Below are 16,649 nucleotides of genomic sequence, written 5' to 3' on the forward strand. Positions count from 1 at the left end.
ACAACAACCTCTCCTACCATATTGGAAATTCAACTTTGCTAAAAAGAAGTGTCATGTTGATCTCTTTAGGACAGGAGTGACCCGTTCGGTGAATGACAGTGCCGCTTACATGTTTCACATTTACACAATTTGGTTGGACTATATTGACTGAGAGGTCCTGCAAAGTGCTGCAGGAACATCCACCTGGACCAGCGCTATCGTCCTCCTTATGGATGAGTTGCCAGCTGTTCGCTGATGACAGACCACGTGTCAGACAGATCCAGGAGCTAAATTGATTGGTATCGCATACAAACAAGAAAGTGCCGTCCAAGGCACCAGTACATCTTTTTGATACTTTGACATATGTTTTAATAGGAACACAAACTTAAATATAGAGGTTCATTACTCTTGCTATAGAAAACTGGTTCGTACACAAAAAGCCATACTTGTAATATTATATACTCCATACCTTGAGGAAAATATAATCTTAACACTTTTTATGTTTGCAATTTTACAAGAAGACAATATACTACATTTACGGATTTTAAGCCTTTGGTTACACCTATTAAAAAGTAATAAGAGGGGAAAACGTAAACTGTTTGGAGTGCATATTATGGAGATTTAGTCAAATAAGCTTAAATATCAAGCTTACTAAATAAACTGTTAGTTCCATATTTTCATAAATGATGAGGCACCTGCTATAATAAAACAGTGCAAATATAAACAATTCTAGAGATGTGCAAATAGCTGAGTTGTGCGTATATATATATATATTTTCAAGGATTCGATGGCTATCTTTTGTGCTTATAGATGGCTCATCCACTGGTTGTGCTCCCTCGCTGACAGCTTTCACACACTTGGCCATCGTCTGGGATGCTCTGCTTATCGGATCTGTGGGCAAATGACAAATTAAAAAAGTGTCTAAACACAACAAACAGTTACTTTTATATCTGGGTGTGTACACTCAGTCCACATATGCTGATTCAAAAAGTGATTACAAATGAGTGTGTGTGCTCTAAAGGGATTTTGTATTGTTCTTAAAAGTAACCTCTGACGACTGGCATTTAAACAGGACACTTTAAATGATTACTTTATTCATAGTGTAACACTTTTATGGGAATTGTCATTTATATATATTTCATTTGGAAAGAAAATAATAGCTAATTTTAAAAAGTAGCTATTAAAGGGCATACATTAGATGCAGTTATAGATACTAGAATATATGATATTTGTATTAGTAATTCTCTTTATAAAAATAAAATAAACATGAATATATTTCAATTATGGCGGTGATACATCATTTTTTGATTCTTAGAGAATTTTGGAATGACATACAACATTTAGACTATGTTTAGTGAGACGATTACCAGGGTACCAGTGACCCACCTGTCGTACAGAAGTCCTTTACAGTAAACTGTGGAGGGATTAAAGGTCCAGTAAGGTCAGCCTGGTTCACTGCATGAGAGATAATCCAGGTAGCACCATCATTATGGAGAACAGCATGAAGGAAACTAAGACAAAGACAAACTGAATAAGACATTTAAATAAAGCTTTTGCCTCCTCTGTAATACACTAAACACATGCTGGAGGAAGATAACAGATGACCTTAGACAGTTCATTAGCCTGCTTAAAGTAGTTGGCCTCCTCAACATCATCATATCGCACCAGATTTGGGGAAACCTGTGCCATTCTATCATGCACTTCATCAAGGTGTTATATGGCAGAGTCACTCCAGCAAGCTTATAGAGGGACAGAGAAAATGTACATCATTTAGTCTTAATTCTTATTATTTAATATAATTTTTTTGGTAGTTCACCGCAGATATGGCTTTGATGATCTTCCAGTCCTCCCTTGCCATGCCCGGGGGAGTCACAGCCACTTTGGTCTGCTGGGCATGGCCCTCGGTGTTCACATAGGTGCTACATTTCTGCTGGAAGGATATCAGCCATTGATGCCCAAGCATCGCCATGGTGACCTGGAAAGTCATGGAACAGAATATTTAAATTAAGCAAGAAAAAGTTGGATAAATATTCCCGTATATAATATTTTGATGAAGGTGATTGAGAACACTGTCTAACACAGTGATTCTCAACTGGTGGGTCGTGGACCCATTTTTAGTGACAGCCTTTGCCTGGGAAAATTAAAAAATCATGTGATTTTATTTTGAAGGGGCTTCTTTATGCAGCGTAGTGTCGTTTTTTTGCTGGCTCATCCCTCCATGTTTTCAGCAGCGTGTGCCAGGTTGGATCAAACCATCTTGATATGGGGGAGACTTTGGGTTTTTAGGATAATTCAATTAAACATCCTACTGAATATAAAATTCAGCTTCTTCCATTTGAAATTCCTCCAGACTCGGGTCTGTAAGTGTTACACCTCAGGTTGAATTGAGTGCTGCTTAATTTTCTGTAAAGCACAATGTTCTTCAGTATTTACCTACTGACGAGGTAATAACAAGAAAAGTTAATTTTGTGTATATGAATCCTTTTGAATTGCTTTTTATTTCATTTATTTTGAATTTGTGGAAAAGCTGCTCCTCAAGACAGTGACCTTTTTAGTAAAGTGTTGGTCATAGATTCAGTGAGAGTGTTTTCTAAGTTAAAGTTAGGTCATTTGAGTCTTTTTTTATACTTCGTCTTAGTTGTTGGACTTTTTTGTTCGTGCATAAAAGCTGAAGATTCTTAATTGTTATGTATGTTGTAATACCTTGTGTCCTTAAGATGCACTTTTTGTTTTTTAATTAAAATGCAGCTTTTATTAAAATAGTCCCTCTCTAGCATCACCACTAGCTAGTCATAAAGCTTGTTTTTGTGTTGGCGTACGCATTTTGTCTCCATACTATCTCAGGTTCAAACTAGACCATATTTTCATTAAATACATTTGAGACGTTGAGAATGTTCCGCGATTTGGGTCTCGGCTTGTCATTAAGGGGAGATGGTGGGTCCAGACCAGTTGAGAACCACTGGTCTAACACTTTGGTCCATTGTCCACTGTCTGGTAGATCCTGCATTAATGTATGTTGCTTTACTCAGGTTTATGTGCTAATCAACCACCCAGATCCAAAAAAACACGCACACGTTATATATTATAGTAGCGCAATAATCAAGTGTTCCCAATGACTGGAGATGAGTAGAGTCAAAGAGAGACTGAAGATGGGAAAAAAAGCCAGGGACTTAGCAAACAAGCTGACAGAGCTCACAGTGTTTACCTGATGGGGAGCTAGAAGGTGGGTGCTACGCTTCTGTGACGACGCTGTCGGGACGGCGTTAAAGCTGTAACCGCTGTATGACAGCAGTGCCGAGTGATGAGCCAGTGCGGCGCGCTCACATGCACAAACATGCACTGTAACTATGCTCAGCCAGCCCGTCTATGTCAACAAAGCAAAGAGACGCTGGCATTACAAACACGTAGATGAAAAGCGACTTCATTCTCTGCTCAGGTAGACATTACACCACTAAATATTTATTCATAGCAAATAGCAGTTTGATGCTTTATTTATGTTTGTTCAGCCAATCGGATAAGAATCTGTCCTCAATGTGTTTTTGGGTGCATACACATGTGGTCAAGCGGTATCGGGTTGCAATGAGATCTCCCAAAATGCAATTTAATGCAAAATGTACAGTGGGTATCAGATGCTTTACATACATTAATGTAAATAAAAACTTCAGCTGCTGTGCAGTAAAAAAGCTTACCTTGATAAATTATGAAGCTATTCTTTGGGAGGTCTTGGCGAGTAATGCAGCCGGCATCTGCTCCGATAAGGAACAGAACTTTGGGGGGGTTCTTTCTGATCGCCTCCACACCTGGTTTGTGCAGCCACATGACTGGCAACTCTGAAATCACAGGAACAGCACACATATTACAGTAAATATCCCCCTTGAATACTCCCTTGTACCCAAAGCTTCCCCTCTAATTTCCCAAGACTATGACCTTTTAAGCACATCGAAAACCTTCCAGGTTTCCTCAGCGCCAGTGCTGATGCAAGCATTCTGAGCAACGGTTGACACAGCAGCCATTATCGCAGCGCCGTCCTCTGTCTGCAGACAACTGCTTCCAACCACAACAGGATGCTTAGCTTTAGCCAAGACCTGCAAGAGAAGACAAAATACACAACTAGGAAGAGGCCTTCAAGTGGACTGATAACATTCATTACATTACTGAGAGTGCTCACTGTGTCACCTGGGAGAATGGGTGAGTTCCTGATGCAATTTCTTAAAGAACCTGGGCAGACTCCCCAAGATGGTCGTGTGTGTAACTTCGGTCCACTTCCTTTCCCAATACAGCCACTTGCAACTCATTGTGAAGCCAGCTGAATCAGAGATACAGAGAGCGTTATTAAATAGCAAATGTTGGTGACCATAACTCAGATGTACTAGTCTGACATTGTTAAACAACCACAAATACCTTTTGCTGATTCGTGCATTGAAGAGAGGAGCTCTGCATCGCCCAAGCCTCCAACAATAGCAGCAACAGCATTTCCTTCGACTCCTTGCAACTGTCAAAAAAACAGATGTTATTTAGGACAGCCTCAGTTGGAACAACAAGTTGCTAATTATCATACACATTTACAGAAGGTCATTCATCATAAATGACATACTGCTCCAGCAACTCGAGTCAGCACATCTTCCCTGGTTGTGGGAACCAACTGCCCAGACTCATTTTTCACCAGTGGCTGAGTAAGCCTCTTCCTTTTGAGTCCATCATATGCAAACCTGTCAGTGTGGAAGCAAGGCAGATTTCAGCAATGATGCAAACATCACACATGATACCTTCAAGTAAACTTTGAGTCATGAGAAAAGTACCTAGTTTTGTCTGCGATCCACTCCTCATTAACATCCTCATTAAGACGAGGCCAGATTCTCATCACCTTGGTAGACAATTTAAAAACCTGGTCTCTCAAGGGCGAGCAGTGAATGCATATGGTTTAGAGGTCACAGCCCCCACTGGGCATATATATATATATCGATAACATTCCCAGATAACTCCGACATCAATATCTTCTCCGCATAAGTCCCGATCTGCAGGTCATTGCCTCTGCCAGTGGTACCCAGATCCTCCACACCTGCAACCTCACTGGCAAAGCTGAAGGAGCAAAACATTCCTTATTTTCATATCTTTAATCTCAATTCACTCTAGATATTGATGTGTGAGTCACCGCCGACAGCGAGTGCACTGGATGCAGCAAGTCATAATGGTTTTGATAAGGGGGCCGATGTTTTTGTCTTCCACAGCTCTTTTCCCCTCTGTGAAGCGGCTCCTGTCACTGCCAAACTGCATGGACTGGTCCTTCAGAGAAAAAAGCATTCAGTTGTATGAGTCAAACTTATATTAAATCATACATTTTTTGAAACAGTGTATGTCTTGCATCTCCTGTTCACTGGTGGTGATTATCTTTACCTGGAGATCACATTCTCCCCCTTGATCACAAATTGGACAATCTAATAGGTGGTAAGCCAGTAGGAACTCCATCACACCCTCTCTGTGTAACATGAAACAGTAGTTCTGAATATAACTATTACCAGTTACTATCATACAAAGAAATAATAACGCTTTGTTGTGTTCTTTGTTGTTTTATGCTTGGGAGAGATGTGGGTTATCATGTTACCTCAGTTTAAAATGGCCCACAGACAATTTGGAATACTTACAGATCAATATTAACATAAATCTGAAATATTATTAGAGAAAACAATGCCTTATTTGTGACTTTGATCCTACCTCGCCTTTCTTGTTTTTTCAGAGTTGGTTAAAATATTCCATCCCTTCATGACTGGCATCGTACAAGCTGCCACTGGCTTCAAGATGAATGAAAAAGTAATTTCAAGTTATACAAGGCAAATAAGTACAGCATCCTAGCTCCCAAAATAGAAACAACAAACACAAACACAAACACACACACACACACAGTAGGAACTTTCTCTATCTCCACCAGACACATCATGCGACAGTTTCCTGCAACTGACAGGCGCTCATGGTAGCAGAAGCGAGGAATCTGCATGCCTACCTTCTCACATGCCTGAGACAAAATTGAGTCAGTGTTAAATCTGATATAATGATGCAATATGTCAACACATTAGTTTTCAATCTTATGTGATTGCATGCATGAATATAGCATGTTACCTGCAACGCAGTGGGTCCTGGCTCCACCATGATAGGGATCCCATCCACGAACACCTCCAGGAGGCTATTGGCAGCTGCTGTTGCTGCAGTGAGAGCTTCAGGCACAGACAGAAAACATTTGTTTCTACAAATCTTCCCTATTGTTTTTATCCAAGGACTGTTTCTTTAAAGATAGAAATGTATCATCTCTATCACATCCTATTATAATAAATCCCTGGTATTACAAAGTAATAACAACTGTTTGCCACTGAGTACTATTGGCTAAATAGAGCCAGCAACAGCCTGGCACCAGATGTGGTTTCTGGCAAATCTGTAATCCTGCCTATAATCCATCAGTGGAGCAAAGTGACACGGGTTTGCACACAACACACAACGTCATGGGCGTTTTCCTGAAATCCAAGACACACATGTGATCAATTCATCCGGTGATAAAAGTGCCATTTCTCTCACCATTGTTCGTTGCAGCCGTTCCTTCCTTTGATAATTGCTGCTGGATAAATACTCCGGCTCACACGAGACAAAACGCAGCATGCTGCAAGAGAGGCAACGTCACGTGTGAAGTCTCCTTCTTCTGGTCCACACGTGTGTCAAGTGTCGTCAGGACCAAGCCTTTCAAAGCTGGTGCGTCACGTCAACCCCGAAGAGCCGTAAAGCATCTCTGCCACTAGCTAGCAAAACAATAGCAGCAACACTATAGCACACGTTGGTGCGCTGTCATTCAGAGCCGCTCGTTTATGCTGCGACACATTCACGGACACACACAAAAAACATGTCTAAATTATAGCCGGCTTTTCACGATGCCCTTTAAGCGACACCACGCCAAATGTAACGAACGTCAGATGTACCCAATGATGCACAAAGTAGAGTGTGTGAGCTCGCGACATCGTCACATTCTAACGTTCCGCCGATGATGCAAAGTATCAACTGTCACCGCGAGACGCAACATTTCAGAATTTGGAACCTTGACTTGAATGTAGCACGAACACTTTGCCTCGAACAAGCGAACGTGACATGTTAAAGTCAACCTAATTCCTGCGGACTCGTTAGTTTATTCACTTATAAGAAGACGTTTCTGACGTTCGTTCAGCAGTTGTGACTAGAAATGGACGACATGGTTAACGTTACTAATATGTCCTCAACGCCACGGCGGGGTGTTGCTTACCTTGCCAGTGTGTTTGGGTTTAGTCTCGGGAGACCGCCTGCGACCCAGATGGCGCACTGCCTTGTTATTCTGCTGCGTCACGAATTAAATCACCCTGGATAGACGATGATAATCCATTGCCACTATTTCTCTACTTTTTTTGGAATTACTTCCTAATCTAGTCTCACTGCACATGTATTCAACACTGTCTGTGAGAGTCATCTAAACCCTCTCAACCAATTGGTATCAATCTGTGGTGAAATTGCAGCTGCAGCAGGATTTTTCTCTCACATTCAGATCCAGATTTTTCTCTCACATTCAGATCCAGTGAGTTATCTAATACGTTTTTCATCTATAATAAGAACACTTAATTTAAAAAAAATGGAGGGGTTACAGGTACACTTGAGATTTCCACAAAGGGAAGTAATACTGATTGTAGTTGTTGAAGAAGTCTTGTTTTTACAGTTACTCCAGTAATTCAAACAGGATGGTAAACTATTTAACCTAACAGTCATGCCATCCTTACAAGTCACAGTTCACCAAAAAGAAATAACAGGAAATGGCTTGTAAACACAACCTCAGGAAACGGAAAGAAATGCACATCTTGATTTAGGCTTGTGGGTGTTTACTTAAAGTCCACTTGGAACACAATACATAAAATCCTACTTTTTATTGATAGACTCAATTCTCACATCAATTCAACAATAGAAAAAAGTGCTCAAACTATAACCGATGTTCAAAAGAAGAAATGTAGAAAGAAATATGCTATTTAATTTAAATATATTATAATACAACATTTATACAACTCTCAATTAGTTTAAAAATAAGCTTACTTACAATACAATAGGTAACTCGCAGCTATACAAAAATATACTAATGTTGACGAGTAATACATTTATGCAACATATCTCATCTCTAACCAAAAGATGGCATGCCTCAAAGGCGACAACAATAACTAATTCAGTAGGATGAATACATTATTTGCGTTTTATATAACACTGAAAGGAATGATTACTTTCATATGGATCACTCCTTTTCTTTTACCTAGTCTATAAAATGACAGAAAATTGTGAGAATTGTCAGAATTCTCTTGAACCCAAGTGACATCTTAAAATTGCTTGTTTTGTTTGTCCAAAGCACAAATATATTCCCTTTACTATCATAGCAGACAAATACATTGAGGCAACACTTTCTCACAACATAGAATATATATATATACAGTATATATATATATATATACTGTATATGTATATAGTATATTGAAACTATCAATGAATTATCAAAATATTTGTTTGCTTATTTCATTGCAAATCACTGAAGTTGTGCAAATGAAAACTAAAGAGAAAGATATTACCTCCATGTGCACAATATGCACAGTTGTGTAAAGCATAACTCTTTCCAAATTAAACAAAATTGGGAAAATCCAAATACATTTGGAAAGAACAGCTTTGAGAATTCTCCAAAATACAGTAAAGTAATAGCCAGTCTATACTTTAACGATATCGTGGACTAGTCTGAGAATAGTTGTCATCATAGAGTTGATGACTCCATGGGCTCCTCTGGCACACTGTCCTGGTAAACCCCTGGCACAGACTCCATCTCGGTGGCAGAGATTGACTGGCTGAGCTCTCTCAGTGAACTCTTAGTCATGTCTAGGCATGCACGCTTCAGGATATGACGCACCTTTTTGCCCAGGAGCAGGTACAGGAGGGGGTTAATGCAGCTGTTAAAAAATCCTAAACTGGTGGCAAGAGGAAAGCCAGCTTTTAGAATGTTGTGTAGGTATAATGAGGAATGTATGGATAGCTCCATCAAGCTAAAAGCATGGAAAGGTGACCAGCATAAAAAGAAGGCCAGAATTACTGCAGAGACTGTCCTAGAGAAGCTGGACAACCGAAACAAGCCGCCAGATTGATTGACTTTGATTGTCAGAAGTATACCTGTCACACAAATAGCAGTGAAAGGCAACAAGAAGCCAACAGTGGTACGAATGACCACAATCATAATGTGTCTCACAGCCGCCGTGTGTCCATCCTGTGTGTGGAAGTTGTTAAAGCATACCACCTTGTCGTGGAGGTGCATGGTGTCACGAAAGACCAGCGCAGGACAGCTCAAGGCAGCAGCCAGCCCCCATATGCAACCACAGACAACCCAGGCCCTCTCTTTCGTGCGATACTTCTGAGACCAGTTGAGGTGCACCAGAGAAACATATCGGTCTATACTGAGCATTGTGAGAAAGAGCACACTGGCATACATGTTCATTACAGACACAAATGAGTTGAGCTTACACATGACCACACCAAAGTCCCAGTGGAAGTCCTGCAGTATGTAGTCAATGTAGAAGGGGAGAAACAGCACAAATACAAAGTCTGCCATGGCTAGATTGAGCAACCAAACACTGTTGACTGTCTTTTTGCTTTTAAATGCTGTCACCCAAATAACAGTTCCGTTTCCAATGAGTCCAAGCACAAAGGAAATAATGTAGATGGCCACTGAGATAATGTGCATGGTTTCCCTCTGCCTGTGGTCCACTTTGAGTTCATCTAGGTCTCCGTACTCCAGGTAGTATTCATAGGTGTAGTTCCCATAGTCCTCGCCGGAGTCATCCATTGTTGCAGTGCTGTAGCCTCTGTGGGGAAGCTATCTGTGGAAAGGAAAAGCTCATTATAAGATGATCCGTAAACACAATAATTCCAAACATGCTGATCTATCAATTTATGACACGTTGTCTCACATCACACACTGATTATGCTGGGCTGTTCCCCAGAGGGATCCACTTGTCATGTGCCTCTTTCTGATCATCCAGTTCCTGTGTTGAAGTTAGGACTGGGTGTGTCCACATCTGTTTGGATCAACAGTGTGGAGAGTGAGATGCTCCACTGATGAGGCAGAATAGTCTGATTCAGAGTGTTTGTTCTAACATGGGAAAAACAAATGCTGTATTGTTACACAATGCACACTTTTAATTTCATTGTTTCATCTTTTCCAAGGTTATTATCAAACAACCAACTGGGTGAAATGTTAGATTTTTTCACATTTCACTAATATTTGTATCATCTAGGCTAGAATTGGGCCCATGGCAACTGAGTTTTATTCAAGCCAGATTTACACCACATTTAAAATAACTTTGAGGTAAATGTTGTTTAACTTGTGTTTTTATCAGTTGTATTGATGTAGCATATTGATAAACTTTGTAAAACAACATTTTAAGTAAATAGAACCAGCTTAAGCTTAAAATAAATGTTAATAAAAAATAGTTATTATGAATAAATAATGAATAATCAGACTTTGCCATACAATTAATTGTGTTGAAAGTACTAACAGACCAAAGATAAACTGTTGGCCCATGACCAACTCAGTGCAATCAACAACATAATGATAGAATATGTCCTTTAAAAAGTAAAAAGCTTCTGCCAGTATGAATGTGACAGTAAACAATAAAGAAACGCACAGTGAAGACTCCATGGAACAAACGCTGAAAGCAGAATCAAAGTACAACCTGCCATAGAAGAACACGGGTTCCTTTACACATCTCAGTAAACGATACAAACACATTGTTTATGTACTTAACAGCATGTTGAGTAGGAAAGACCTCATAGTAAAAGTGCCACATACACACTATCGACACACTGTGGGATACACATCAGATGCTTTGCCGTGTAGAGTTAAAAAAGACAGATACTTTACCTAAAAGTGCAGCGCTCCCATGGATGAGTATTCGGATGAAAACACCGACAGCTCCCCGGTGAACCGGACTGCTACCGTTTAGCCGTTTAGCTCCGTTTGGCCGGGCCTCGTCAGTCACTTCCCCTCTCGGCTGCGGAACTCTTTCTGCGGCATGTGCAGTCTTTCCATGAGTCCATCCAAACCATCTCCGCTGGGAGGAGACGTGCAGTGGGCGCGCCTGGCTAACGCGTCCAACATGGACCACTGAATGAAGAAAAGTTATTGGTCACCCGCACAGAAGAATGCTCTCATTCACCAGCCGAGCTGCGGCTGCTTTTCATAACAGAGAGTAAACCAAACAGTGGATGGCGAAACCCCGGAGCGCCCCTCTTCCCCCTCAGTGGACACACGGATACGAGTTGACTGCTTAATGCACACATTGCTGCTGTCAGTGCCAAGTGGATACAAACAACGTTGTGTGTCTCAATACTTTACATTGATTCTGCAAAAATGTTGATTGTATTTTTCCCAACTTTATTTAAATTAGATTATATATATATATATATATAAATAATAATAATAATAATTATTATTATTATTATGTATCCACAATATCAGCTTAATCAGTTGATTAGAATGATTCATTACTGCATTTTCATAAAGTTTGAGTTGCGAAAGGTTAAAAAAAGAAAAAAGAAATGGTCCAAATTCCTTTCTCAAACTCTATACCTCTTTGGAAAAATAGTTTTTAAAGAGCAGCATGTGATGGCATCAGCAGAGGTTATTTTTCTCAGACTAGCGGGATGCCTCCAGAGCCACAGCATTATACAACTGTTTTCAGAGGCTGAGTCACACTCCCACCAGTTGTACCAACATTCAGAATCAGAATCAGAATCAGAATCAGAAACAGGTTTATTGCCAAAGAATGTTCATATTAAAAACACAAAAAAAGGAACTTTTTTTTTGGGGAAGGTGCAAGAATCACCAAGAGACTTCGAGGCGCAGCGCTTACTAAGGGAAAAAGGAAAGGGATGATGAAAGATGACAGCATAACATGAGGAGGAAAAAGAGAAAAAAAAAAGCCACCCCCGACTATGCCCCCTAGAGGGGCAGTGGGAAAAAGAGAAACAAAAACACCACATAGCACATACATACACATCATGACTTGCAGAAGGGGGGTAGGAAAGGGAGGGGAGGAAGCCCCGCATGGAGGGGCAGAGCCCCCCCAGTAGGGGCAGCAGCCAGCCGAGCCGCAGCCAGCCAGTGTGCCCCGCGCGACGGCACCTGGCTGTGACCCGACCTGTCACCCTGGGGGGGGGGGGGGGGGGTGGTGCGTGCATTTTCAGTGGGGAAGTTTGTGTGTTTTCAGTTTGTGTGTGTCGTGTGTCCACCCCAGTCCACAGTCCTCCACAGTCAAAGACAAGATGGATGGTCTCCATGACATGGGGGAAGAAAAGCCTGGGGAAACAACTAAGTCTGTGGATAGGGGAAGGAAGGAAGGTCGCCTGCGATCTTCGAAGTTGTTGTGAGGAGGAGAGCTGTTGTCCAGTCACGGCCTTGGGCCCGTCCTAGGGCAGATTGGGAAGTAGATAAGATTGGGATTGCAAGGTCTTCCAGTTGCTTTTGTTTGGTCACTAGTTCCTCTTGCCAATAGGATTTCTTCAATCCCAATTTTTCCTCGATCCAATTTCATTTTCAAAGTTGTCATTTTCATCCGCGATGCCCATGTTCTCATTTTTTAATGCCAAATGCGTTAAACAACAACAAGCAACACGCTGTCAATCATGTCGGGCAGCCTTAGCTTTTTTGTCCTGTCACCGTTTCCTTTAATTTTCTCGCATTTTTACCAGCAATAAAAACCACAAAATCCATCCATCCAAAGTTCAAAAAGGTAGATGTCTCTTCGTGTCCTAGCGCCCTACGCTACTCCACGCTAGAGTGGTATGGGGCACAGACCCGCATCGCCACCATTCGTCCAGGCAGGTTCCAGCGTCAGCGAACCCGGCAGGCAGGCTGAAGAAACCCGAGCTTCTGGCCGGATTGAGGTGGTTGCTGGTGTTGTTTTGATCGGTTGAGATACTCAAGTCTCAAGTAGTTGAGCGAGACAGAAGGCAAATAAATACCTGTTTGAAGTGTGGTGCAATGTGGATGGAACATTTACTCAAGTGTACTTCAGTACACATCCTAGATACCTGTACTTTACTTTTATTCTTTCTTTCATTTGTTTAATATTATTTATTTCAATTGTATGCAACTTCAGAATTCTCTACTATACATTTCAGAGGCATATAATTGACTTTCTATTATACGCTTTTTATTATCCCCTTTCTGTCAAGTGAAAACTGGTATCTCCAAATGGGTTGATTTTGAATTAGAAGTCCTTTGATTCACAGATTCAGAAAGAATGGTAAGTTTTCATCGATGGGTCACCCAGTCAAAGGCACAACACATGTTGTGGCATCACTGATGGAGGCAAATAGGACCAAAGCTGTGGAATGCTCTGCCTGCACCCCTAAGGTTTGCTGATTCCACAGCATCATTTAAACTCTGTCTCAAAACATACCCGTTTACACTGGCGTTTGGTTGATTTGATCATTCTATGACTTTTTATCTTCTGTTTATTTATTTTATTGCACAATAATTTTTTGTACTTTTCTCTTTAATCTGTTTATGTTTTGACCCCTGTTATTGCCAACTTGTTTTAATTGACTTCTGTACTGCACTTCGTGACACTTTGTCTGTGATAAGTGCAATATGAATAAACTTTACTTACATCATTTATTTGCAGGTTGAACATTTTAGCTTCCTGCCCTGTGATGTTTTACCCCTTGTATACTAAACAAGAAGTAAATCACATTGAAAACCAGTGAAATTACCTGTTAAAATAAAGTAGCAGTAAATTACATATATTTTTTGCCAGCTGAGTTTTGAAGAAGAGATGTCTTTTGCTATTACATTTTTCAAATGTAAAACAATTTTTTTTAAACTGATGCAGGTTGAACTCAGAAAGACTTCATGGACTTCGCTGCTTACACCTCCCTTTTTGTTTCATCCCACAGCATTGTCTCAGTTGTCTCAATATCAAGTGACCCAAAATGACCAACTCATCCCTCAACCCATTCAGCACTGAGGGAGGAGCTGTCTCATCCTCTAAGAGCCTCATGTGTCTGAGATCTGCATAGCCCAATAAAACCTATAAGTCAGGCCATGCACTCGTTATACTTCATGACCCATGTCACACAGTCTTTCTTGATGATTTTCTGCCATCCAATTTCTCAGCAATTGTCATGTTGAAAGCCACGTGGAGGCAATCCCTGCAATGAGACATGTTATATTCTTATGAGTATTTGATATTCTTATATATGTAAATAGTGCAAACTATGAAGGCTTGCAATGTGTGACTCATGGTTAATGCAGCAGCTGCCCAACTGCATCCTCTTTCCTGTTGTCTAACAACAATCAAAAGGAGAATGTTACTGTCACGGGTGGTTAGGGGCAAGAGTTCATGCGCAGAGGAACAGGACAGGACTCAATGTGAATAACAAAAAACTGTCTTTACTGAACAAAAGGTGCCAAAAATTCAAATAAGTGCGAAAAGGGGCAGGCCGAGAATCGGCGGGCAGGTGAGGAATACACACTAATAACAAGGAAGACAGACAACAATCGAAAGACTGGCACAATATATAGGGGGGAAACAGGTGTACGGCATGAGACACGAACAAGACGAGAGTGGCTGAGGGCAGGTGCAGGGAATGAAACAATCAAGGAGACAGGAGTGGCTGGGAGCAGGTGAAGGGAATTAACCAATCAAGGAGACAGAGGAGACACAGAAAAAGGCCTTACAGTTACTCTTCAAAGGGACATCTAACCACATTTTTTTAAACACACATCCCCCCACAAGTTGTTTCACACTATATGCCCAAGACAGAATGTTTCGGATACACGTCCCCCCCCCCCTACCCAGTACACATCCCTTCATCATTTTTTCACTCAATATAAGTCTTTGTGACTTTACCTCTAGAGATCTCACTTCCACAGGCTCGTTGTGACTATAACTGAGGTTCTTGCAAGAATACATTATTTCAAAGATAATTTCTGTTTTACGATACTTGTCATTTCAGCTTAAGACTCAGCATTAGGTAATTTCCCACCACATCCCTAAATCAATGCACATGCTCTGAATTGGAAATGTATCACCTTTAAAGAAGCACTCAACATCACTTAACCACAATCATTTGTGCTATACTTCAGGTAGTGTCTCAACAAACTGGACTTTGATCCACAAATCTCACATTTCCTTTTACATGTTCAACTGTGTCACTAAAACGCTGTCTACCGGTGTGGTAGAGATACATCAAGCATGCATGGTACCTACAGCTTGTAAGGGCCCCTACTAATATTTTTTGTTAACAAAAACTCTTGACTTTGTGTTTCCTTTTCTTCAATGTCATTGTAGTTGTATTATTTTATTAAGGTCAGTTCCTCCATCATAAGATAGCTGACTATGAAATTGTGTACCAAGAGTGGCAACTACATACTAAAGTACAAGTTTAAGGTTATTGCATTTGACTTGATTATTATACTCAATGCAACTTTATGCCCCCCAATTTTTTTTCAGAGGGAAATATTGTACTTTACACTCCACTATACATTTAAAGAGAGCTATTAGTTATTTAATTTTGCATATTAGGATTTTACATACACAAGATATGAGCTTCAACAAAATGATAATATATGATAGGTTAAACAACCCCACCACAACAGTATATAGAGTGGTTAAGTTAAACATTCAAATGTGACTAATTCATATATCAGTTATTAAATTAGCCAAAAATGACTACTTACCATATATCCTACGTATATTTAACTGCTAAAACGTTGTGTTTCTACTTCAGTTAAATTATAAATACAGTAGCCTAGCCGACTAATATTAGGCCTATGAACATGTTCAACATTTGAGGAAAGGACCATTTAGACCCATGCAATAAAAAATGCTTATATATTCCCCAAAAACATACACATATTACATATTAGGCTACAACAATAATTCAATTCAATTCAATCCAGTTTATTTGTATAGCCCAATTTCACAAATTACAAATTTGTCTCGGAGTGCTTTACAATCTGTACACATAGACATCCCTGCCCCAAAACCTCGCATCGGATCAGGAAAAACTCCCAAATAACCCTCAGGAAAAAAAAGGAAAAAACTTCAGGAGAGAGCAACAGAGGATCCTCTCCCCAGGACCAGGATGGATAGATGTATGTGTGTACAGACACAGAAGGACAGATTTAGAGTTAAAATGAATATGATGAGTGTATGAATAGTTCATAGGAGACCTCCACGATCCATCAGGCAGATGGAGGTAGAGAGGAGGAGTGGCTCGGAGTCTCAACAATAACCAAGATATTAAGCCATACCATTTTAAATGCTGCCTGTCTCATATTCATACCACACACACTGAGTGCGTGGTCACGTGTGAGCGAGTCACTTCCTGTTTAGTTTCTGCTCGATGGGATTTTACAGCCATGCCTTCGAGGTCACCTGCACAGACTTCCTGGTCCAGGAGGGAGGGGGGAAGGAAACCTCGCTGCTCACCGAGGAGGAGCCTGCTGGTCGACTTCCAGTAGCTGCCTGGCCACCGCCTTCTTTCTGCTCACCCCCTCCCTCCCTCGCTCTCTCCTCCTCACCCTCCTCCTCCTCCTCCTCAGCCGCTACTGCAGCAGCAAGCAGCCTGGGTGCCTCCTG

The 16,649-nt window shown here is 40.8% G+C and overlaps 1 protein-coding gene and 1 pseudogene across 3 annotated transcripts; both read right to left on the reverse strand.

The window, feature by feature from the left end:
- Positions 1-322: 322 nt before the first annotated feature.
- LOC130199431 (NADH-ubiquinone oxidoreductase 75 kDa subunit, mitochondrial-like) lies at positions 323-7,181 on the reverse strand (annotated as a pseudogene).
- A 661-nt stretch (positions 7,182-7,842) lies between these two features.
- Positions 7,843-11,202, reverse strand: cmklr2 (chemerin chemokine-like receptor 2). Of its 3 annotated transcripts, none has more exons than XM_056430757.1 (3): positions 10,922-11,202; positions 9,969-10,076; positions 7,843-9,878 (listed from the first exon to the last, which is right to left on the reverse strand). In XM_056430757.1, the coding sequence occupies exon 3, from the start codon at positions 9,842-9,844 to the stop codon at positions 8,765-8,767; it is 1,080 nt and encodes a 359-aa protein (XP_056286732.1). In that variant the 5' UTR covers positions 9,845-9,878; positions 9,969-10,076; positions 10,922-11,202; the 3' UTR covers positions 7,843-8,764. The 3 variants fall into 3 exon arrangements, with proteins under 3 accessions (XP_056286732.1, XP_056286726.1, XP_056286727.1); XM_056430751.1 differs by having other exon boundaries at positions 9,969-10,150; XM_056430752.1 differs by lacking the exon at positions 9,969-10,076.
- Between the last annotated feature and the right edge of the window lie 5,447 nt (positions 11,203-16,649).

This window comes from Pseudoliparis swirei, chromosome 2, assembly GCF_029220125.1.
Source record: "Pseudoliparis swirei isolate HS2019 ecotype Mariana Trench chromosome 2, NWPU_hadal_v1, whole genome shotgun sequence".
Taxonomy (NCBI): domain Eukaryota; kingdom Metazoa; phylum Chordata; class Actinopteri; order Perciformes; family Liparidae; genus Pseudoliparis; species Pseudoliparis swirei.

Coding starts and splice junctions, on each gene's coding strand:
- cmklr2 (XM_056430752.1), bottom strand. CDS start 9,844: ATGGATGACTCCGGCGAGGACTATGGGAACTACACCTATGAATACTAC.